Source organism: Falco rusticolus, chromosome 2 (genome assembly GCF_015220075.1).
Source record: "Falco rusticolus isolate bFalRus1 chromosome 2, bFalRus1.pri, whole genome shotgun sequence".
NCBI lineage: Eukaryota > Metazoa > Chordata > Aves > Falconiformes > Falconidae > Falco > Falco rusticolus.
In genome coordinates this window covers 44,037,795-44,061,027 of record NC_051188.1, presented here as the reverse complement: position 1 = coordinate 44,061,027, position 23,233 = coordinate 44,037,795, and the positions used below count along the sequence as shown (strand labels likewise).

At 43.0% G+C, this 23,233-nt stretch overlaps 1 protein-coding gene across 1 annotated transcript; it reads right to left on the bottom strand.

Moving 5' to 3' along the window:
- Positions 1 to 49: 49 nt before the first annotated feature.
- On the bottom strand, positions 50 to 18,739 carry KLF5 (Kruppel like factor 5). Its single transcript, XM_037378392.1, has 4 exons — positions 18,345 to 18,739; positions 15,580 to 16,450; positions 14,450 to 14,509; positions 50 to 2,013 (listed from the first exon to the last, which is right to left on the bottom strand). Exons 1-4 carry the CDS (start codon positions 18,570 to 18,572, stop codon positions 1,835 to 1,837), a joined length of 1,338 nt encoding a protein of 445 aa, XP_037234289.1. The 5' UTR covers positions 18,573 to 18,739; the 3' UTR covers positions 50 to 1,834.
- Between the last annotated feature and the right edge of the window lie 4,494 nt (positions 18,740 to 23,233).

Genomic DNA, 23,233 nt, shown 5'->3' with positions numbered 1-23,233 from the left:
TTTCATTGTCAGAAGCTGCAGAGAGCACATGCACATGCACACACACACATCAGGCACTTTGTTTTATTTTGCAAAAAGAAAAAAAAAAAAGTCTTTATATATAAACCATTTCATTCTCTCTCAAAACATTCTACAACTATACAGCTGTTTGCTCCATCATTTGCATAGGAAATACCACAATACAAAAATAAGGTAGGGGAGAGGCAAAAGAAGCAAAACAGCAACCAATTTATGCATGTGTTTCCACATATAAACATTTGAAGCCTTACAAAATTATTTACATCGTTTGTCAAATATTTACATTAAGAGCAACATTTCTAACTATAACAAACAAAACTATAATTTATCAAGTATATGTAAAATTGTCTTAAAAAAAAAAAAAAAGAGTCTATCATATACCACAAATAAATAAAGACAAACAACAGTTTTAACAAAGCTAGGTTTTCCTGCAAGACCCTTTTTTTGGTATTTTGATTGTCTACTCTAGCCTTTGGTTGACAGCTTAATATTACGGCTTGTGAAGTCCAGAAATTTAATAGGTTTGTTTGGTTTTCTCCTGTTGTCTGGCCAAATCCTACATGGTCTAACCTCATCTTTGGCCCTTCATCTACTATTTCAAGGCTGAACACGGTGGATCAAAGTCATTGTTAGCATAAAAGGGCACCACTTCATTGACTTCAGTGGCGTTTCAGCTACTTTTGTCAGCAGTAAATTTTCCCCTGCGTGTGTCAATCTGAACAGTGGCTTAACTAAACTGCTCTGTAATTTTAAACAAAATTACTGTATCCTTTACCTTCTAGTAAATTACATGCAATGTCCACACGAAACTAGATCATACTGGTGCTGAACCAGCTTAACATGTCGATGTATGAAAATTGCATCCTAAATCCTTCTTTTTAAAGTAATACTAAGTTTAGCTTATAGTAAGAGGTTTAACATTCTGTGTTCATTGTAACTATCCCCGTTATTTAAGCTTCCCACATTGACTTACAGTTCATTCTACATGTTTTGCCCTTTTAAGCAATTTGAAAACAAAATCCTGCTTTGAATATTCAGTGCACACCGTTTGAATTAACAGGTATAAAACATCTGAATACTTAGCTCATTTCTTTTAAGAAAAATGAAGCTAAGTTGGTACTGTTTTGAGAGGTATTTGAATAACTTTTTTTTTGTAAATGTGCCATGTTATCAAATGTAAAATAACTACTTTTTTCAGACGATTCTTAAAAAACTTTTGTATTAAACCTAAAAAGCTGATCTGCAAATTTACAAAATCTTTGTCTTTGCAAACATGCAACGTACAGAACAAAATGTTTTGTTCTATGGCCGTTTATGAATTTTTCTACATATTTTACTTCCACAGAATGACTTAACATTTAAAAAAACCCCCACAAGTACTAAATATGTCCAGTAAAAACCTGACAGATTACAATTAATGGCTTTTCCACTGCGTTCATTCATCTGCAGCCTCTCATTAACTCATTTACTAAACATTGCCACAATAGTGACAGTGCTTTGGTCAAAACACTGCAAGAGAAAAAGAAAAATGTACAAAGCTGCAATGTGTCAAGCCATAATACTTGTAAAGAGATGAAACCTGCTGACTAAAGCCATATACATCATGACAGCAAACAAATGACCGAACACTCTGGTATTGTGATACAGTGTCTTCCCTTTTTCTGCATAAATATACAAAATATACATTTCCAGTTTCTTTTGAGATTTCTTTTAAACGGATAACTCATACACAAAAATTAAACTAATTTTAGTTGTATGTCGAGAGTCAATAGGAAATTGCATAGATACAAAACAGCCTCAACGACAAGTCCAGCTTCTAGTTCTGATGCCTCTTCATGTGGAGAGCCAGGTGATCAGAGCGGGAGAAGCTGCGATTGCAGACAGCGCACTGGAAGGGCTTTGCCCCCGTGTGCTTCCTGTAGTGGCGCGTTAATTCATCCGAGCGAGCGAATCTCCAGTCACAGCCTTCCCACGTGCACTTGTATGGTTTCTCACCTGAAAGAGAGCACGTAGAAATGAGACTGCTGTCACTCTTCAGGAGGAAATTGATGTGAGATCACATTGAATAGCGTTGCTCTTGAACTTACAGAACTATGACAAAACAGGACCTGACGTTTCCTAATTATTCACAGCTCTATTCAATAGGGCCCAAACAGCCCCTTTGTTTTTTCAGTGAATTTTACTCTTGAATCTGTGATTTAATACCTCAGTAAAATACCTCAAACATACAAATTGGAGACGGCTACAGTACAGAAGAAATGCACAGAAGTAAAAAAACTGCATGAGACTGAAATATGCTCACTTACACTCATCTCAGTATGACAGGGAGTAGGAAAAAACCCATGTAGTCTCATGTGACTGTCTGGCCTAGTTTGTAACTTACACTTGTACCTTTTAAAAATGGGTGAATTAAGTTATACAGAAGTTTTTTTAAGAGGTCTGAAATAGGAAGGAAGATTTCTATAAAGATTCTTTGTGGTGTGCAGATATTTTCAAGAGCTTCTGATGTGTGAAGAAAGGGGCACTGTGTGTTACAAACACAACGGGGACAGTATTTTCTAAATGTCAGAGGCAATAAAAACTTGCAGCATCCTGGCTTGGGCTAGCTATAGATAGGGGAAAGCACCTAAAGGATCAAAGCACCCGTTTTCAGAATTAAGTGTCTACAATCAGGTGTTTAAATAGCCATATTTTAGAGGTGGCAAGTGCTTGCTGCTTCCATCAGTCTATACTGACAAAGCAGCACGGCATCTCTGAAAACTTGCTGTACTACAGCAGCTCTGAACACAATTTTGTGTCCAGCTAGTCTTGAATATACTGGCCCAAGCACCTAAAATATTTGCATTCATCCATTTTAAAAGTACAAACAGAGTCTTTTAAGCATGCCTATAATTTATAGGTGTTTGTTGAAATGGGAGAAATATGAAGCCACAAAGCCAAGATGACTTCCATGTGAAACCAGAACTTTATGAGTGTACATGCACCTGCTCTGGAGCTGATATGGACATGATGTCACCATACAAGCAAGCTTCACAGAAAGAGGCTAAGATTACCTATTTATAGGCTATTGCTTGATGCTGGTTGACAAAAACACTCTTCAGTTGGAAGAGTGGATTGTTATCTATATCCTTTTTTACTAAACTCTGCAACAGCTTCATCTGGAGCAGAATCAGACCAAGGCTGAGCTTTCCAAAAGTCCTTTCCAACACACCTTACAGATCCTCTCCCTCTCTGTCGGTCTCAGATCTTTACCCTCACGGTCTCAATCTCTATTTTACCATCATATGAGCACGCAGAAGAAAGACAGAAGCCAATATCCTGCAATCAGACTGTTTGTTCTGCACCAGTCATGCAGAGAACACCATCTGAGAAACTCCAAAACATTACTTCACAGACACTAATTCATTATTCAGATGGAATTATGAAACTGGTTTTGCCCGGGAGTTTCTACTGCTTCTTGTGATCAACTAACTAGTAACTTTGTGTCTACTACTAAGAGCAGAACCAGCCCTTTGCTCACAAAGGGAATGTGGCTTCAAGTTGGCAGCACGGAAACAACCAGAACCAGAACTCAACAAGAAAAACTAACCCCTCAGCCTCCTTTTTGCATAAATCTTGATCGGGATTTATTGAAATCACAGTGGAAATGTATCATTCCTTAAGAAAAACAAACTTAGAGCCTGGCATCGCCTCTCAGAGTTCAAAATTATTTGGTGGATGGCAAATTAGAACACAAATAACTTTACATTTCTGTCATAGTTGAATTTAGTCTGTCTGATGCTGACTGAAGATCAGAATGATCCATCACATAGGACTCTTTTTTGCTCCATGCATCATATACTGTAGGTTAAAATACAGATTTACTTCAAACTCGATGTATAATGCTTTTCTAAAGTCAGAGAAGCCATCTGAGGTAACACATTTGGTCTTCATGGCAGAATGACAGGAAAGGTATCTATACAGGAAGGGATCTTTTAAACTATATACATCATAATGTATTTAAACTGGGTTATTAATGCAGTCTGCAAAAGACTGTGTTGCTGATCCGTAGGGATAGCACCAGGGAGATCATCCGTGAATACTTGGTGTTAAATGTGCACATACAGAAGTTGCACAAAAGCATTACTCCTGCATTCAACTAAACTTAAAAAACTAAACTACACCTTAACTTAAAGCCAGTGTATTTCTTTCTTTTTCTCCTTTCTTTCTCCTTTTCTCCCACATTGGCTTCAAAATCTTCTTTAAAAGCCTTCACTTAAAACTGCCATATTATACTTGATGCTGAATCCCCAGACTTGCGATCCTGCTATCCTAGCTGCTCAGACAGACCATATACATAGTCAGGCCTTTATACACTCAAAATGCTTGCTCATCCACTCAATCTGCTCATGCAGAATTATACAAGGAATGAAAGAAATGGTAAAGAGGGCAGGAAAATACCACTAGTCGAACAAAAGCCCAGGAATATCCAGACCAGACTGGAATGGGGACCAGGAGATTAAAATCAGTTTCCAAGCCTGGCATCAAGGAGGTATGTAGTATGTGCAACTTCACTGAGTATCGGACTACGCTGTACTGACAAAGCAGTCGCAAAGTTATGCCGTGTAGGTGGTACGTGACCGTGTCTGAGTCCAAATGAAACTGCTGTCCCCATTAAAACTTCTTTTAACCTGTGAGCAGCATCAGCAGGTGATACAAAGGCTCCTGGCATATGAACTGCCAGCTGTTGGGGAAGCGGTGAACCCTGTGCCTTGCTGGGTGCCACAGCTTCCAATTCAACACCGAATCAAATGGCCAGATGCCCATCAAACTCCAGGGGACCCAACTTCCCAGAAACACTATCCAAACCTTACCCCACTGTCCTGGTCACTTCACCACCTGCCACAGCCATGAATCCCCCTGGGCAAGAGCACTGCTCAGGGGAAGAGCTAGGCAGGGCCAAGCGGAACAGCACTGCTCCTCCTTGCCGGCTGACTTCTGCAGACCTGAGCTAAACCAAGTAGCGCTCAGGGGATGCGTGGAGGGGAACAAGCTGGTGCTTTACACAGATTGTTTTAACAGTATTACTTCTATGTACTGGAAATTAAAATCAGAATGCTGCTTTTAACCCCTGCTTTGGCCAACGGTGAGAACTGGAAAATGTATTTTTAGCACCAGCGTAGAGGCCTGGATTATTTTGAATAAATCCTAGGGGTAAAATACTGAATATCTATGTTTGTAATGCTAGTTTCCGTTGGAAAGTTCTATTTAAGAACTGAATCAATTTCAAATGTTTTCCTTTTGGGCAAGGAGGAAGGGGGGCATGAAAAAGAAGGTGGAGATTATTTTCACTCTTTTAAAGCAAGCAGAACAACTAGCTGGTAGTGTTTTCTCTCTCTCAACCTATACACATGCTTTTTGTCATTTAGCAGAAGTAAGATTTTAGTTTAAGTTCCCACAGCAAGGGAAAAAGAGCCTCATGTTACAATTTTCTGAAGTGATCCTACTTCTTTGCTATGTTGACTTTAAAGCACTGACAAATTTGGGGTTGAAGATTTATTTTTTCAAAAAGCAGGTATACACAACAAAGGACACTGAACCCTTTATCCACTGTTTTCATTGGCTATATAGTAATGTAAGATTTGTTTACTTTAATGATTGTGCGAAATACAGTAGCTGTAAAGTTTCAGAAATATTTGGTTTTCCTCCAGCAATTTAGGGCTTCTATAGAGTGTTAAACCAAGAATGCCACTGGTCATCAAATATGAAGGCAGTACAGCTCGGTTACTGGAACACGATCGTGGTATCAAACAGATATTTCACTGTAAAAGCAAGAAAACAGCTAACTCCTCCACTTCAGGGGAGCTTCCATGGGATTTGTTAGAATGTCAACACTGTTCAACTAAAACACCATGGAGGAAGCTGGTACCGATTTCCAGCCAAATAGCACACTCCAACCCTTTCTTCCCAAGCCAGAAATATTATACACAGCACTTCTGGGAAACAGAACTGCTTTCCTTTAAATTATACTTCAACAGGATAGGGACTTCATAAGTTTAATTGGATTTCTGCATAACCTCCTTCCAGTATCACCGAATTAAAATATTTTGCTAGGCTTATACATCACAAAATATATCTTTAAGTTCTTGAGCTGTTAATATGTATCCATTCTCCAGTTAAAAAAAAAAAATACATTTGTGGAGCATGAGAAACAGACTTGTGCTTGAGCACAGAAATTTTAAGCCCCAATGTTTAGCTTGGAAGCTCTTTTACAGAAAGAGCTTTACCTAGTCAAGAGATAAGGGAGTTTAACCTGAAAGGAGACTATTTTGCTTGCAACATGTCTATTAAAAAAAAAGTAAATATAATGCTCTGAGATTGCAAGGATGTCAAAAAGGTGTCTGGATATCCACATATACCATGCTAACAAAACCAGCCACTTCAACAGATAAACTATGCCAAGGTAGATCCCAAGGTTTGGCATCCTTGTCGATACCACAAGAGAATGATCTGGACCACTGAGGCACACCGTGGGCTCTTCTCTCTTCAATTCATCATCTTGGGATTAGTCATGCCAAAATGCAGCAATTGCTTTCCTAACATGAATTCTAGCCACTGGCAGCAACCATCATGGCCATGCTCACTTGGGTGAGGTACAGGGTCACCAGTGGGGGGGTGGTCATTTTGATGACACTCTCTCTTCAACATACAGCCTCTGTTCCAGAAAATGTTTCTGTTTAAAATTCTGTTCATAAAAAAACGAGTCACTGAAAACCTCCATTAGTGACTAATTTCCCCGTTAACAAGAAAATAAGCTTCCTTATTTCACCAAAGAGTTCTGTGACTTTATTTCTGCAATTCACTGTTAGGATGGCTTTCTCTAAATATAAAGCTGCAAACAGCAAGGGTCAGATTTTCAAACCTAAAGTTAGGTAACTCTACTGGTATGCAGAAATCCAAATACAGGTATTACACCAGCCAACGCCTACAACTTCTCTTATTTCCTATCAGAAATTTCTGTCAGAGTAATGAGTTTGGAGCTTCCTTGAAGAAGAAAAAGCAGCAGCCTTTTCAAAGGCTCCAAAAAGACAACACCTGATTACAGCTCCTAAGGGTATAAAAGTATGAAGACATCCCCCCCCCCCCCCATTCTTTCCATCTTTTTACTATTACTTGTGTTTATTATGAAATTATTTCTGGTTGCAAGTGTTTGGCCTTAAAAATATTCAACTAGGTGTGATAAAAAAGTGGTAGGCAAAGAGGTTTCTGCATCATAATTGCACCAGTTACCTACGTAACCTATATTACGCCCAGTTTCAAAACAAATTATTATAAAGATTTATGTGGTCTCAGAATTTTCTGGTGTATTTCTTTTCAAAATTTTCACAGCTTAACATTATTTGTCTTAGTTTCTTGACATGTTATAGCCTCAAATTTTTAGAAAAAATAAGAACAAATGAAATGTTTTTCCTCTTAGTTTGCCTGAAATAGCTCTCTTCCAGTTCATAGCATCAGGGTTTTAAACCCTAGTCTCTTCCAGGCTGACTGGAACTGAAAGTAGTTGCTCGGGTGTATGTCTGCACTCATTCAAAAGAAGTTTGTAGCTCCCGACACTTACCTAAAATTAGACCTTCCTCTGACATCGACTAAAGCTATAGTGAACATTAAAAGCAGCTTGTTGGTTGGGGATTTACCCTTTTCTAATACAGGGGGATTTTTTTGAGAAAGAGCAGAAAGCTGAAACGTAAAAAAAAAAAATAATCCCTCAGGTGTTTAAAAGTTCTTTAGTGCACTGAAATTCTAGCTTGTGCAAGATGGAGATGGATCAGAGGGCTGACAGTATGCAACGTACATCCAGCTTATTTTGTGAGTGACAAAATGAATTTAGTCCTTGAAATATCCAGCCCACCACAGATATGAATGCATAACATATGCTGCACATTTTCAAATGTGATAAAGCCTCTGCCTAGTATAGTAATGGCTAGAGGGTGACCATTAAGTAATGCTTCACAACAGAAAAGCATTTTAAGGAATCCTGTAACAGAGAGCTGTTAGGCCTCGTTAAGTCCAATCACTGATAAATCAAGTAATATTTGATCTCTCTAATAAAAGCACGAACAGGAAAAGAGATGACGGACCGGTAAGCAAAAAGGATGGTCAAGAGATTAGTACATCATTTACTTTCTGACTAGTGAGGTGCAGAAGGCATTATCTTCTCAGAGCTCCCACCAATGCTTGAAGCACTCTTATTTTGCTAAGTGTTGTCTTACGCAGCTCACGGATTACTAGGGAATCTTGACTGTCCTGTGCGATGGTTTATTTTCTTTCTGGTATAACATTCTGTCTTAACAGAGGTGGTCTCTCTTCAAGGAGATATGCAAACAAAGAGGAAAGGAATTTTTTGTTTTTTAACTAGGTTTATAAGAAATCCATCCATCTGGGGTGCATGGCTGTGTCTACACATTCTGTGCTGGAGAACGCATTTCCTCATCTATGCCTGTGGTGCAAGAGCAGTTCTTTAGCTCTCACACCAATAACACTGGCTCTTCTACAGTCAGATAAGAGGCGCTCTTAAAATGGAATTTATTAAACATGTACTGTAGACTTCCAGATTTCCACCTACTGTATGCACACACACACACAAAAAAATTTAATTGGAAGCAATACATTAAAGCTGTTTTAACTTAAGGCAAAGCACTGTACACTTGCCAAAATCAAAGGTTTTAATATGTCCTTAATCAGAGTTGTTGCAGATCACTGAATATAAATAATGCAGCCTGACAGGACAGGAATGCTGCTACCAAGATACTCAGACTAAACTAGGACATTACTTAAATGTTTCTAATCTTTCACCAATGGGAGGTGCAGGTCATCTAACAAACAACAAACAACACACTACCCTGGAACCAGGAGTCAATCGTCCCAGTCAAGCCCTGAAATTAATTACAATAAGGAATGTCTAATCAAATAATGGAAAGTTTTAATCACTGGCAATTGCTGTGATTCTTGGTACTATATTAGCCTATGTAGGGCGGTCTCAAAATGAACTATATTTAAAGCCAGTCTCTTAGGTCAACAGTTTCCTTATCAGGAATCAAATATCCTGGAACTGAAGTTTAATCCTCTCAGGCAGCAATTGACAGAAACAACAGTTTTTTTAAGCTTTTTCATGCTTAGAGGGACTTTCTAGGCTTTTAATCAAAAAGAAAATATTAGGCTTTTCTTTTCAATATCTAAAATCTAACAGGACTACCTCTCACCTGACACCTTGGAATTTAATTCCTGCTTCATAAAAACTGCATGCTGGACACTGATGTGAATGACCAGTAATATTTACGTAAAATGTATGTTTACGTTGTAAGATTTCACCCCCTTTTGAGCACACACTCAAACATGCATACTTACTTACAACTACAGATAAAGAACTGGATCAATTAATCACAAGATCTGCCATTATTCACAAAGTGTTTGAAAAAAATTACATTATTTTCCCTTAAACTGTGGTTTGCACAGGAAAATAATGTACTTCCATTTCTGACACAGGCAACTAATGGATTTAGCAGAATTCATAAATAAAAGATACCAACATATTCTCCAGCAGTGCCTAGCGACACCACACTTTAATGCGCTTTGTCAACAGTTTTATTTAACTCTCCTGCATTTTTTCCTTATTGTCTCTATCAATGATGGCATTTACCGACACCTCCTTAAAGTATAATCTGTGCAACTGACTCATCTAACAGGTTAAAGCAGCAGAATCGACACAGAAATATTACTTAATAGCTGTTTTCATGACGCAAATATTTTTCCAGGATGAGGTTTGCGACACACACAGAAAACTGCAACCACAAACAAAGCAGGCTTTTGATGCCTCCATTTCCCATTTGTGTACTATGAGTGAAATCCCTCACCTAAGTCTCAGGATGATTTGAGTCAATACAAGATGCTTTTTTTCCAGCAGAAGTCCAACTACCACTTATCTTCCCTTCTGAACAATGGGCATCCTGAATTCCCAGGCAATTCTGTATTGTACCACCTTTAACAAGCATCTATATACAGCTATGGTAAACTTGGAGCGCCGAGTCCTATGGACTGCTGAAATCTATTGCACACAACTGGTTCTAATTCTGATGTACCATCAGAGCCTAATTCTGGATCTATTGAGGCAGAGATCTAAAATAAAATGTTTAACACCTTGAGCAGCCGCACAAGTCGGCAGCTGTCCCATGCCTACATAAACATTTGAAATAACTAGGGACAGTGGAAGTATTTTGAGTGCATCTCATTTAGAGAAATGCCATTTCTCTTGAGTTATCTCGGCCGCCACTTCCCATCACGAAATACAAACTAGATCTATAGATAGAGATGAAATAGTACTGCAGTTAATGCTAGAAACTATTAATGGCAAGCCCACCATGTGACCAGAGAACATGCCTGTACAAAGGCTCTGTATAGGGAAAACCAACATGCAGCTGGAAAACGTCCTCAATGTGCGTGCCTTGATGTGTTCAAAACAATGACAGATTTTCCTCTTAAAAACATACACAATTCTGAAGCATGCAGCTGTTCACAGAAATATTAAAAAAACCCACCACGCTGGAGCCAGTAGCAATTCTGCAGTTACAGGTAGGGTGCAGGTAGGGTATTCCAGGGCCCTGCGTATCAAAGGTTCAACTTCCACAGGCCAAATCTTTAATATATATAAAGAAATCTAACAGGGTAAGTTATAGGACTGCTGTTTCTAAAGGATTACTTAATATATATGTATTCGCTCGGACGTCAGAAAAGGAACCGAAATGAGGTTCATCTACAACACGCATGTAACTGCTTTTCACTGATACCTGGCATGTTTTTCAAGTTGGACACAGAGCCTTAAGGTGGTTTTACTGCTGGCAGCCTGCAATAAATGCATAACCCCCTCCCTCATTATATACTGTAGTTGCACCATGCCGGTTATGAAACACAACTTGTTCCATGACTAACAGGTAAAATTATTTTAAAAGAAAATCCCTCCTTCAAGTGGTCAAAAAATTCAGTCTGTTTTGAGAGATGTTCCAAAGGGTACTTTAGCACACTGAATACCATTTCACCTGTTTCAAAAACAGCTAATATTAAGTGTTTTAAGGTACTAAAATTTACCAACATCTCTTACAGAACTGCATGGAGATGATACAAAATGCCCTGTATCTTTCCAGAATTCGAATCTTTGTTCATGTTCAATTTTGGGGTTACAAGTTTATCAGCAACTAAAATTTACTTCATAATTTACAAACACTACAGCATTAACTAGAGAAAGAAAAACGTGTGCCTGCTTCAGTGACTGGTACAAATACATTAACCTTGCTTAGCTCTTACGTGAATAATGAACTCCTAACCAACAGCAAAAGTCCAGTGTAATTACATTAAATCAGAATAACTATACCAGCTTATACTACCTGACTTTGTATAAGGTAAGCTTGGGAACACCTAGGAAGAAAAATATAAGGGGCTTTCCTCTTGCCCATTTCTTATAGTTGTATTTAAATGTAATTTTTAAAGTCTGACAGTGTATTCACATCTGAACTGGAAAAGACTACAGCCTACATTCCACCTATCAAATATAACATTTCTCTTAGGTTTGCTCTCAAAGAGGTTTGTTCTCAAAGAACGTCTACTAAACCCAGTGAAAGCCTTTCAGAAGAGAAAAGCTGCTAAATAAATACTGTGAAAAGGCTGAGATTTTCCAATACAAAAGGAAAACTATAAGGTCTGTCTTGACTTTTAATGGCAGACAAACTTTGCTGCAGGCTCTTTTATTTTAAGATGACAGATTGCTGAGAAGGGCGGGGACTGGTTGGGATGAGAGAGAGACTGTAGCCCATTTTAAAAGGTATTGTTAAGAAACTAAGAATAAGGAGAAAACAACTTCAGTGGTCCATGATTACTAAAGAACGGGTTTAGCCAGATAAACAGGTCTGCTATCCCTGAAGGGATTTGAAAGAATATCACACACAACTTTATTGAAATGGATTACGTGACACTTGCTTTTAGACTTTGAAGGTAAAGGTTTCACAAAAGTATTTAAAAAAAAAAAATTAAAAACCAGAAAATCAAAGCTTAATAGTGCTGTATGACTTCATAGTTCTGGGGGATGGGACGCGGAGAGGCACACACCCAATTTTAGCCCTCGGCATCAAGCTCTTCTCTTTGGAGATCAATAGCGAGATTCCCTTGCGCTTCTGGGGAAGCTGTGCAACTTCACAGGCTTCCCCGAGTTTGTGCCCATTTACTTTAATATTCATCTAATCAAATTTACCGTACTTGGTAAGTCATAGATCTTGCTCATAATACACATTTCAACCATATGTTAAGGCAGAGATCACAACTGGTGCTTGAAATCTTCAAGTATTAAGTGAATGTTCAAGAGTTAAACTAAGCAAACTCTGAAATAATGCAGGTAACAGGATACAGACTCACATTCTTGCATGTACTGCACGATTTAGACAGTTTATCCCTTCATTCACCTCCCCCGAAGACCCTTTGTGTTACAGACTTGCTTAAGTTCACTAGATTTTTATCTAAAACAACATTCTTGTTTCCATGAATACATCAGCTCCTCTGACCTTTGCACATTTATCCACATTTCTAAGGTCAAATATCTATAAAGTGAAGGCAACAATAAACGTTAGTGACCCTAAGCAATATGTTAGTGATGTGGTATTTCTATGCACACAAGTATTAACCTTATAAACCCTGAAGTCATTATTACTTAAGGTTCAAAAAAAGATATAAATTGATTTAAAAAAGTAAAAGTGTACATTTCAAATGTTTACTGTATAATTTTCATTTTTAGACTAAAACTTTGCTTTTATCTCTGTTCCTAGTTATTGTATAATAGCAAGTGAGATATTTAAAACTGGTATTTAGCTGCTGGCTCAAGTGCGTAAGTGGAAATCGCACACAAATTTACAGATTATTTATTAAACAGCAATGAGATTATACTCTCTGACACTATTCAGGTTTATAGCCTCATGAAAATACTCCTTTCTTACTAAGCTTACTGCTAATGAGTGATTATATAAATCAAAATCTAACAGTGTTCTTGTTTAGTCTATTACTAATGCAAAGCAATAACCTTTGTACAGGTGCTTTTAATTTTTTACTGCAACTGCAACACAAGTAACTCATCTATCAAAACAAAATTTCCAGAGTAACATTTAGCCTGGAGATAATAAATTTTTTACGATAATCCAACGATCCATTCAAAATAGCTGCTGAATAGACAGCCTTGTTTCCATAGAGACAGTGAAACATTTTGTTAGATCATAGCTCATGCTGTTCTGTTTTGACGTTTGGTTTAAACTCAGGTGAAACCCTGTTACTTGAACGGCACAGCCGCAGAGCTGACAGCCTGCTTCAATAAGCAAGTTACTTGAATTGTGACTAGTGTTTTGGTCTGAACTGAGGTCCACGTGTAAAAGAGCTGGGGTTCATACTCAGTTTTAAAAACAGGAGTCATAGCCCTCGCATTTGATTTCTTTACAAAATCAGTCATGTGCTTTTCACTGATTTAGAACGAGCAGTACTAAGATCCCAGCAAAGAACTGTCCTAAATAGTTTCAGGCATGCTGTTGGTGAGCTACATTTTTCTGTCTCCCTCTCTCCTCCTTCCCCCTGCCTCAGCAGGTGAACCCTTAGGAAGACGCATCTAGGGTAGTTCCACCTCCCAACTGCTGCGCTCTGCACACATGGCTCCTGCGCCCGCGCACAAGAAACACTGTCCCCAGCTCCACTCCATGTGGGCCCATGAGTGGGGACTGCCTCCGTAGCTGCAGGCAGAAATTGATCAAGATATGAAAAACAAGCGTGATACACTGACACTTTTCATTTCCTCCATTTTAATGTCTTTCACTGACAAAACTGTGAAATTATGCCTTTTTTAAAAAAGTAAATATGCAGAACCACTTGTCTTTAAAAGAAAGTACACTTAATGCTAAGAATGAAGCAAATGGAGTTACCTTGGGAGTCTTTGCGATATTTCTCAAAAATTCTAGGATTAAATAGTTCTAACAAGTCGAAGAGAAAGTCCAAACCAGAAAATTATATCTATTTAGATAAATCTTGAAAACTATAACATGATTACTACGCTTAATTCATTGCCCAAGGAAAAAGCGTTGGTTTGTGTTTTTTTTTTAAACACTTCATGGCATTTTAGATTGAAAAGGGAAGTTTCCGTCTGTTCTATTCTTAGCTATTTTGAGTTCTGTATTATAAAAGGTTTAACAAAACTGCATTAAGAATAAAAGCAACTATTCTTCTCATTGACCAAACCTTAAATTTTTCTTAACTGAACTGCCAGCCTGAGCCCACACCACTCTACGGAAAAGAGAGAAGACAGGAGATCAAACACACTTGCTTTCTCAGAAAATACGTAAACCATGAATGAACAGGCAGTAAGAGAGTGAGTACATACCCGTGTGAGTTCTCAGGTGTGCTTTTAAGTGAGAAGACTTTGTATAAACTTTCGTGCAGCCTAAAACAAAACAAAACAAAAAAGCAGAGAGGCATTTCAGTAGGGAGAACAGGAATGCTCCACGTTATGTTTAAACTTCCTCACTCAGTGCTGGCATAATATCTGGAAACGCTTCACCCAGCACCATTTAGAAGTAAAATCTGATCTAGAAAGCTCCCAGACGTATGCTGCTTTACACAGAAAAGAGAAAAATGCTTATGTTTCTGACTTACTACCTTTTAACGTAGTATAGACCAATACCTACTACAATATATGTACAGTAACACCTGCTACCTAAGTTGACAACTCAGAAGGGGACTTTATTTTTTTTTTTAAGATTTCCTAGAGAATGTGATCAAGCCAGACTTGGCTGTCACTGTCACCCAGGGCTCACCATAACTCTTCCATGAAGCATTTATCATACAGCACACCAAATGGGTGATACACCGCTGAGAATTACGATGGCAAAGAGGGAGATCAACCACAGGCAGACATTTCTCTCTATGCTCACATGGGCGTGAGTGCCTTGTATCTGGGATCACGTACTACACGGAGGCAGAGTTTATAGTCAGGTCCCTCTTCCCCTTCAGCATAGGAGAAGTAGAGGCTGGAAGGGAATCCATCTGTGGACAATTTTCAGAGATAGCTTTTAATGGGTTTATGCAGGCAGCTGAATCCCCTAACAAGGCTGTGGCCTCGGCTACCAGAAGCTGAAACAATTCTTTCAGCGCCACCTGATTCAAACTGAGCTGTACTGTGCTAGACAAACTAAGCCTGTGCTCCATCACAGGTACTGGAAAAGTGAGAGCAGGAGCTCCCCGACTTACATCAAGTTTTACAGCATGGTAAAATGAGCTCAGGTGTTTAAGAGAATTACAAGTGATTTGAAGAAAAGGGTACATATTATTTAAAGAATGTGAAAGTGTGCCACACAAAACAATAAAGAAGAGAAATTCTACTTTGACAAGAATTGTTCGGTTCTCCCTAGGTGTAGACTACAGCTAAAGAAAACCACTTATACCTCATCCATGATTATTCACACTTTTTTTTTTTATTGCGAGAACTGGGATTTTCTGGCACAGATCGCTTACCAGGATAGTCACAGTAGTGGATACGTCTTTTCTCCAGATCTGGGTTACTTCTCCTGTTGTACCTGACTGGTTGGATGTTCTGGGAGGTTATGGGCAGAGTTGCTGGTAAATTTGGATTGTGAATGGCCAGCTTGGAAGCTATAGTTGCAGCGTATGATGGAGGAGGGGTTAAATTCTGTAGCATCTCTGCTTGTCTGTCTGGACTTCCAGGCTCTGAGCTTGGGGGTGAAGGAGGGAAGTAAGTGGCCTGCTGCTGCAGAAACTGGTTTGGCATGCTGTAGGTGCAAGGGGGGATGCCCTGGAACTGTTTCATTGCAGTCTGTGGAACAGCCGAGGAGAGAGTGTTAAGGCCCGCCATGGCTGACGGCATGGAGACATTGTTAAGGGAGTCCATCACGGCTGCCTGAGTAGTAGTGTTGGGCATATCTAAATCCGGCGAGCTCAAGAGCTGATATAACTGGCCTTGCTGGGGTGTGACGGAAAGATGAACATCTGGAGTAGGAAGCTCCTGCTTGATGAAAATGTTGTTCACGTCGGGAGTTTGGTGGGAGCTGAAGATGCTGGTAAATTCGGGGAGGGCCTGAGTTGGGGCAGGGGCAGGGGCAGCAGTTTCGCTCTGGTGACTGAAGATGGTGACTGGCTCTGTCTTGATGTGGGTGACACAGGGTCGCTGAGATTTGTACAGGCCAGTTCTCAGGTGGCTAATGTCAGGTAGGAAGACGTTCATGTTGATGCTGTAAGGCAACCCTTCACTGTCAGTGAAAAACTGGTCTACAACCGAGGCACTGTCTCTTCTGTATTTCTTATGTTCGGGGATGACAGGAACGGGCGGGAGCTGAGGTGCCAGGTATTTCTCCATCTCACATCTTGTCTATAAAAACAAAACAGACCATAATCCATGGGATTTGTTACCACCTGAGAAAGACGGTGGCATGCAGGTCGTGTCAGGCTTTGCAAATAGAAGGCAATACTGTTCAGCCAGCCACAAGCTACCTACGGAGGAAGTTATAAACCTCCACCCTAATGAAAACCTGTATTTTATAATCGGCGCGCTAATCAACATTATCAAGGACAAGGAGATAAAGTCATGGCACAAGTCGTTCACACAGAGCAAGATCGATCTGATGTTTCAGCTTACAACAAACTTTCATCTTTGATGCCTACAAGACAGTGCAAGGTGCAGAAATGACAGGCGCTGTGCCTAATCTGAAGATCTCCTGCTCTGGAATTCACTGCGGGAGCAGGGTGACTGCCTATCTGTTTCACTCGCTTCTCTTTGAAATGCTAACTCTAAAAGCCACATCCTCTGCTGGCTTTTTGAATACTAATACTGCAAATAATGTTAATATATTTTTTTTCTGTACTTCCATAATTCTTCATCCTTAAAAGAAAGGTATTTGATTAGAAATATGACACCAAAGTGTAAAGTTATGAATAATATGCAATAAAAAGAAGATGGGCTGACTGTATCAGAGTACCCTTTGTGTAAAGTGTCTCCAGGACTACGCTTTAAAAAAAAATAATAATCTGTGCAGCGTATAATTGGCTAATAGCGTGATAAACACATCCCTGTCCGTGCCTCGGTCCTAGGAGAGCTCTTTAATTACTGGGAAATCATTCTCTTAGCGTAGTGGTGCGAGGGAATCCGTGGGTGGCTGGAGCCCGATACATTACTGGTACAGTCATCGGCAAAGCATTTATCACGCACTCTCCAGTGGGCAAATGCTACATTCCCCCCTGTCCCGTCAAGACAGTGCTCATACCAGACCCGTTTAGCACCCCGCAAGAGAAAGCAGCTGACAGACAGCAACTCTGCCCTAAAGTGGATTTTAGAACCTTTCTTCAAAGACCCCCGGTAAACACCACAAACAAACAGAGCCGCCTTCCCGTCCCTTTGATCTGGATCTGCCCCGACATGCCAGGCTACTTTTTCCAGCTCTTGTTTACGAGCCGAGGGCAGCTCGCTTTGAAGGCTGGAGTTATTTATTCGTTGTGGAAGACGCCACCGAAAGGCAGCGCCCGACAGACCGCTGCCCAGCGCCAGGGGCTCCCGGGACCCCCGTCCCACCAGCGCCGGGGGCTGGGGCCGCGGGCACCCCCGCGCAGGCGGAGGCCGGTGCCTCACCGGGGCGCCCGCCGGGAGCCGCCCCTCAGCGGGCACCGTCCGCGGCCGCAGCCTTCCCGCTTTTAGCTCCTCCAGCTGTTTGCCTGCGGGTCCGCTCCCAGGCAGCCTCCTGGGGCCGGCAGAAAGTCCCGGGAAGTCCCCCCTCGCCCGGTGCGCCGTGTCCCCCGTTCCCCCACCCCCGCCCCCGAACATGACTCCCTGCGTGGGCGAGGCGGACAGGCGGCCGCTCTAATTCTGCCGCCGGGCAAGTGCAAAGGCAGCAGCTGTAGTTTTCAACACACCCGCGGGGGCAGCCCCGCTCCCCCGCCCCGGGCCGGCCCGCCGGCCGCCGCCGGAGCCCGCGCCCCGCCTCAGCCCCGGCCGCCTCAGCCGCGCCCCGGGCCGCCTCGCCGCGCGCCGCCGGCGGGAAGGCGCGAGCCCTCCCTGCCCCGCGCCCCTCCGCACGGGCGGGCCGGCCGGCCCCCGCCCCCACCTCGCCGCCGCCTCAGCCCGGCACCTCGGGGTCCGCTGCCCCGGCCCCGCCAGCCGGCCCCACCCAGTCCCGCCCGCCCGCTCCTCAGCGGCCGCTCCCCGCCCGGGCGGCCCGCCGCGGGAGAGGGGCGATGGCCGGCGGGCTGCGAGAGGGCTGGTCGCCGCCTACCTGTACCATCTCCTCCGCCGGCAGGGTCGCGCCGCCGCCCCCGCCGCCGCCCCCCGGGTGCTGCTGCTGCTGCTGCTGAGGCGGCGGCGGCTGCTGCTTCAGGTCCTCCCCGGGGAAGATCGCTGCCTCCCTGGCCCCCAGCACGGGCTTGAGCTGCGCGAACACCGGCTCCTCGGGCTGCTGCACAGGACCCAGGCGGGCGCTCATGGTCAGCACCCTGGTGGCCATGAGGCGGGCTGGCGGCTGCGGCGGGTGCGGCGCGGACGGGCTGCCCGCCCCGGCGCAGGGGGACTGGCCCGCGGGCGGCTCCGGGCGGGCGGTGGCTACTCGTGCGCTCACTCCCCAGGAGCCCCGGCCCGAGCGCGCATCCACTCCCGTGTCGTCAGTGCCTCCGCCTGTACCTGGCCGCGGGTATCTACCCGGTGACACACGCCCGCCTCTATTTCACCCTACTCCACCCCCGGCCCCCCCTACACCCCACCCAGCCCGGAGAAGTGGGCCGGCCCTGCGGGCTGCCCTGCCTACGGGGAGCGCGGACGGCTCCTCCCCGCGGCGCGCCTGCCCTGCCCTGCCCCGCTCCGCTCCGCTGCGGCGTGCCCCGGGGAGCGCGGCGGCGGCAAGGGGTGGCGGGGTGGCCGGGCCCCAGCCACGGCCCCGGCCTCGGCCCCGGCCCGGCGGGGCGGTAACGCGGGGCCAGCAGCTGGGCTGCCGCCGGCCTTGCGCTGCCAGTCCAGCGGCCCGGCGCGGGGTGCCCGGCGCAAGGTCCGGTCGCTGCCGGCGCGCCGCCGTGTGCGGAGGGGGCTGTGTGCGGGCAGGGCTGCGGTGTGCGGCGGGGCTGCGGTGTGCGGGCAGGAGCGCTGTGCGGGCAGGGCTGTGCGAGAAGGAGCTGTGCGGGCAGCGGCTGTGGTGGCAGGGGTGTGTGGTGGCAGGGGTGTGTGGTGGCAGGGGTGTGTGGTGGCAGGGGTGTGTGCGGGCAGGGCTGTGTGGTGGCAGGGCTGTGTGGTGGCAGGGCTGTGTGGTGGCAGGGCTGTGTGGTGGCAGGGCTCTGTGCGGGCAGGGCTCTGTGCGGGCAGGGCTGTGTGCGGGCAGGGCTGTGTGCGGGCAGGGGCGGCCGGCGCGGTGCTCGCAGCAGAGTGGAAGAGGGTTTTCAACAAGTTCGGCGCTTTGCCGAGGACCCTCTCGTCCTTCAGTATTATTTATAGTCTTTTAAAGAAGCGCTGCTAATGTAGGCATTTTAAAATACCCGTCTCTCTTACCTTTCATCTTCAAAAGGATTTTAAAGGCCGTCATTCAAATTTATATTTTTTTGTCCCGAAGGCAACTCATACTCGAAACCTTCTGCTAATAAATTTTAGTGCTGCAGTATACATCTCCACCGTACCCTGTGAAAATGCGCTTATAGAAATAGCTCAGAAAAGAAGGAAGAAAGGGAGAGGAAAAGAGATGGCGACAATTGTCTCCTCTTCCCCCCCCCCCCCCCGGGGTGAGGCAAGTTTCTATTTACTTGTTTTGAGGTGTGGTTTCGATGCAAAGCGTATTTCCCTGTAGACACAGGACAGTGAGCTAAGCTCCCGCATGTTTCACCGAAGGAGGGGAAAAAGGAGGGACGCCGTCCTTTTGTGCAACACCAAAGGGCTCACGTATGGGAAAAGTACAGCACATAGTGGAGCCTCGGGAAAAAAACCAAACTTTCCACCTTTCTGCTGGCCCTGCCAGCCCTATGCTCCCGGTGTGTGGGCAGGGAGCCTATGAATCCACCGAAATGTTGGCAAACTCTCGCTCCCCGCGTTTATCCCCTATCATTTGCAGACAAGGCTCTGGTTTTTAAACATAAAAAAGCGTTTTTTTCTGGTCAGCCTGGCACTCCTCCCCTTTGCCTTCCAGTCCACAGAGAGTAGGATGTCTCAGAGCCTGCATGTAGAGAGCTAATTACAGAACCAGGAAAGAGTTCAGCCTAACATTTCTTTACACAAACCTTCTGTTTAGCAATACGTAGCCGCTTGATGCTTGTTATTACTAATGTAGATCCGGCTACTCCCGTCAGTGTAGCATTTAAAGCCATGCAGGCTAATTTCCATCCAACACTAACATGTATTCACATTTAGACAATATGCAACTTCAGTGTCCTTTTCTGAAGACTCATCGCTGGCATTTCTTTCTCCATTCTAGCCCAGAAACAGGTGGTTTAACCTACAGATGTTAAAATAATGTTTTGGGTTTGTGTGAATGCCCTTCACGTAACACTAGTTTAGTGTTATGCTTCAAACTATGTTTTTTGGGTGCCCTTTGTGTACCCTATTTCAACCCAGTTAAGCTTTGAACTAGTTTTTACCCTCTGAAATTACAAGTTTAGTATAAGCTGCTCTGTAACAGCTTTAAAAATGGAAAGCTAGTGATACTGCATTATGCTGTCTGGAAATTAATTTGGCTGTAATTCATCTGTATCAGAAACAACATAGGGCTAGGTAGCATCTGATGTAGCGCATATACTAGTAACTTTCAGACATTTATGTAAATTGTATGGCTATAGTAACTGAAATGTTTCTGAGACTTGCACACTTTAATTATATGTTTTACCTCCATCTGATTAAATGAACGATAAACAGATCATTTCAAAATTGTTTTTTTGTTTTGCATTGTTTTATATATGTACATTTATAAAGGGCCTGCTCTGGCAAACACTTTGGCAGGTTAATTAGAACAGTATCGCTATGTATACTTAAACATTTTCAGAAGCAGCTCTGAATGTGTTTTTTATTTTTGGAAAAGGGTGTAATTAGGTCTGAACTGCAGGTAAATAAATTCAATCCCATCATGATGTTTTTGTGCTAATGCTGGGCCAGGTCTTTTGTCAAGAAACAGTCAGTGGAAGATCACTAAAGACTGTAATTTTTAAAGGGTGGTTTTTAATTTTGGCATTTTTACGGTCACTAACAATTAAACAGTCAAGTCAGATTGACTTTTGTTTCTGCTTAGGTTTGCTGCTTATCTGACCTGCACAGTGCTGCACTGTTTAGCTTACAGATAATCTAAATGCATATTTAGATCCAGACAGAAAAATTATTTGACAGCCCATTTGAAGGAGTTCCATTCCTATTAGATTTTATACTTCTGTGAACAAATAATTTTTATTTATAAATTTAAAGTCAGTAATAAGCTGCCAACTAGCATTATCTCCTAAATTAAATTGAAACAAGTTTGTTCAGAATTAATAATCGGGGGAAAAAAGAGTTTACAGTTATAATTATTTTAGAACATTTCTGTTTCTTCGCTGATTTTGCAGACGCAGTTAGAAGTGAGTTTACACCATAACAGACAAATTTGCAGCAGAAAACCAAGTAAGCTCTTTTAAACCCAGTACAGTTCTCTTTGTGCAAGTAAGACAGACTTTCGGCAGACGCGTTCAGGAGTTATGGTAAGTAACCATTCCTCTACAACACGGTTCCCTGAGCATCTTATAGAAATGACAGCTCAAGGTCTTTAGTTACTGTCTTGCAGAGCAAAAAAAAAAAGGAGAAATAACAGGCTGAGTGGTAAGCACCTAGAGCTGGATATGTGAAAGACACCCTTCAGTGTCTTTGGTCACTGATAAGAACAGCACAACACTCTGTGCTCGAAAGAACGTTACCAGGTTCAGTGAAAAAGGGTTAAACTTTCTGAAACTATGTAAATGCTGCAGGTTCTGAGCGGGCAAGGATCCAGGCTTTCTGGATGAATGTAGACTCAATTACTTTGAACTCTCTTGTTCTGTGCATTCCTCTTCGCTTAGTAGTGCTATACCCATTAGGGGAGACAGGAGAAAACAAGAACAAATGTCAAGTCCCAGGCGGTCGGGACTTGGCAGTGGTGGAGCACAGCACTGCCTTGTGGGAGAGGGTTCGAGAGCAAAGGAGTTCAGGGTGGGTGGGAGGGGGGGATGGGATGGAGCCAGGCTCCTTGGTTTCCTAACTCATCGGCTCCGCCAGACATACCTCTTAGTGAAGGTACTTGTGTTCCACTGTCCTGGTGGCGAGGAGGAGGGCCAGAGCTGATGGGGATCTGCATGTGTGTTGTTTGGAGGGTAGCGAAGGAGTGGAAAGACGTGGACAAGTTGTTTCGTAATGATGAGGTTGGGGAAACCTGAGGACTTCAGCTGAACTGAGCCAGACTTGAAGCCATAGGAAGATGCCTGATAAGAATTCCAGGAGCTTTTAGCCTGTTCTGAGTCAGCAAATACCCACCTCATTTTTTTCATGCAAACTTGCTGGAGAAGGGGAAATAATCTTTCTTCTTGAAAAATCGGTAGGCGTCTGTACTTTTGGCCACCCATTAGACTCTATCTCCCTGAGGGAAGAAATGATTTCTCTTCATAATTTTGACTATCCAAAGAAAGCCAGTATGATCCTTTTACCGCAAGAAAGCCATTATTTTTCTCATTCTAACTTTCCACTGAAAACAGGATTGCTCTAGCCGTGAGGTACCATCTTAACTCGTGACAGGCTTTGCAAATGCCACTCGCGCTATATAATACAGCACCACCACAACGAGGAATGTAGCAGGGTGACTTTCTGTTGAAGTGAATGTGGGAAATCATGAAACGGTAGTCTACTGCTGTGTACCTGTATCTGTTGCCATTTCAGGATAAGCTTACGGAGGTGTTCCCTTTGCTTATGCAAAGGCAAGTCCGATTCCCATTTTTCATTTCACTTTACCAAAAATCCTGTGATAGACCCTCGGGAGAAAAGGATGTTGTTCCTGAAATAACAAACGGCACTCCCTGATTAGTTCAGCCTGGCATTTTGCATAATCTTGACTTCTTTCCCCTCTTTAACATTTCAGTATCATCCAGTTCCACCTTTCTGCTCTGGTGTGCAAAGTCATACAATCAGGAAAATAACTCTAGTTCCCCT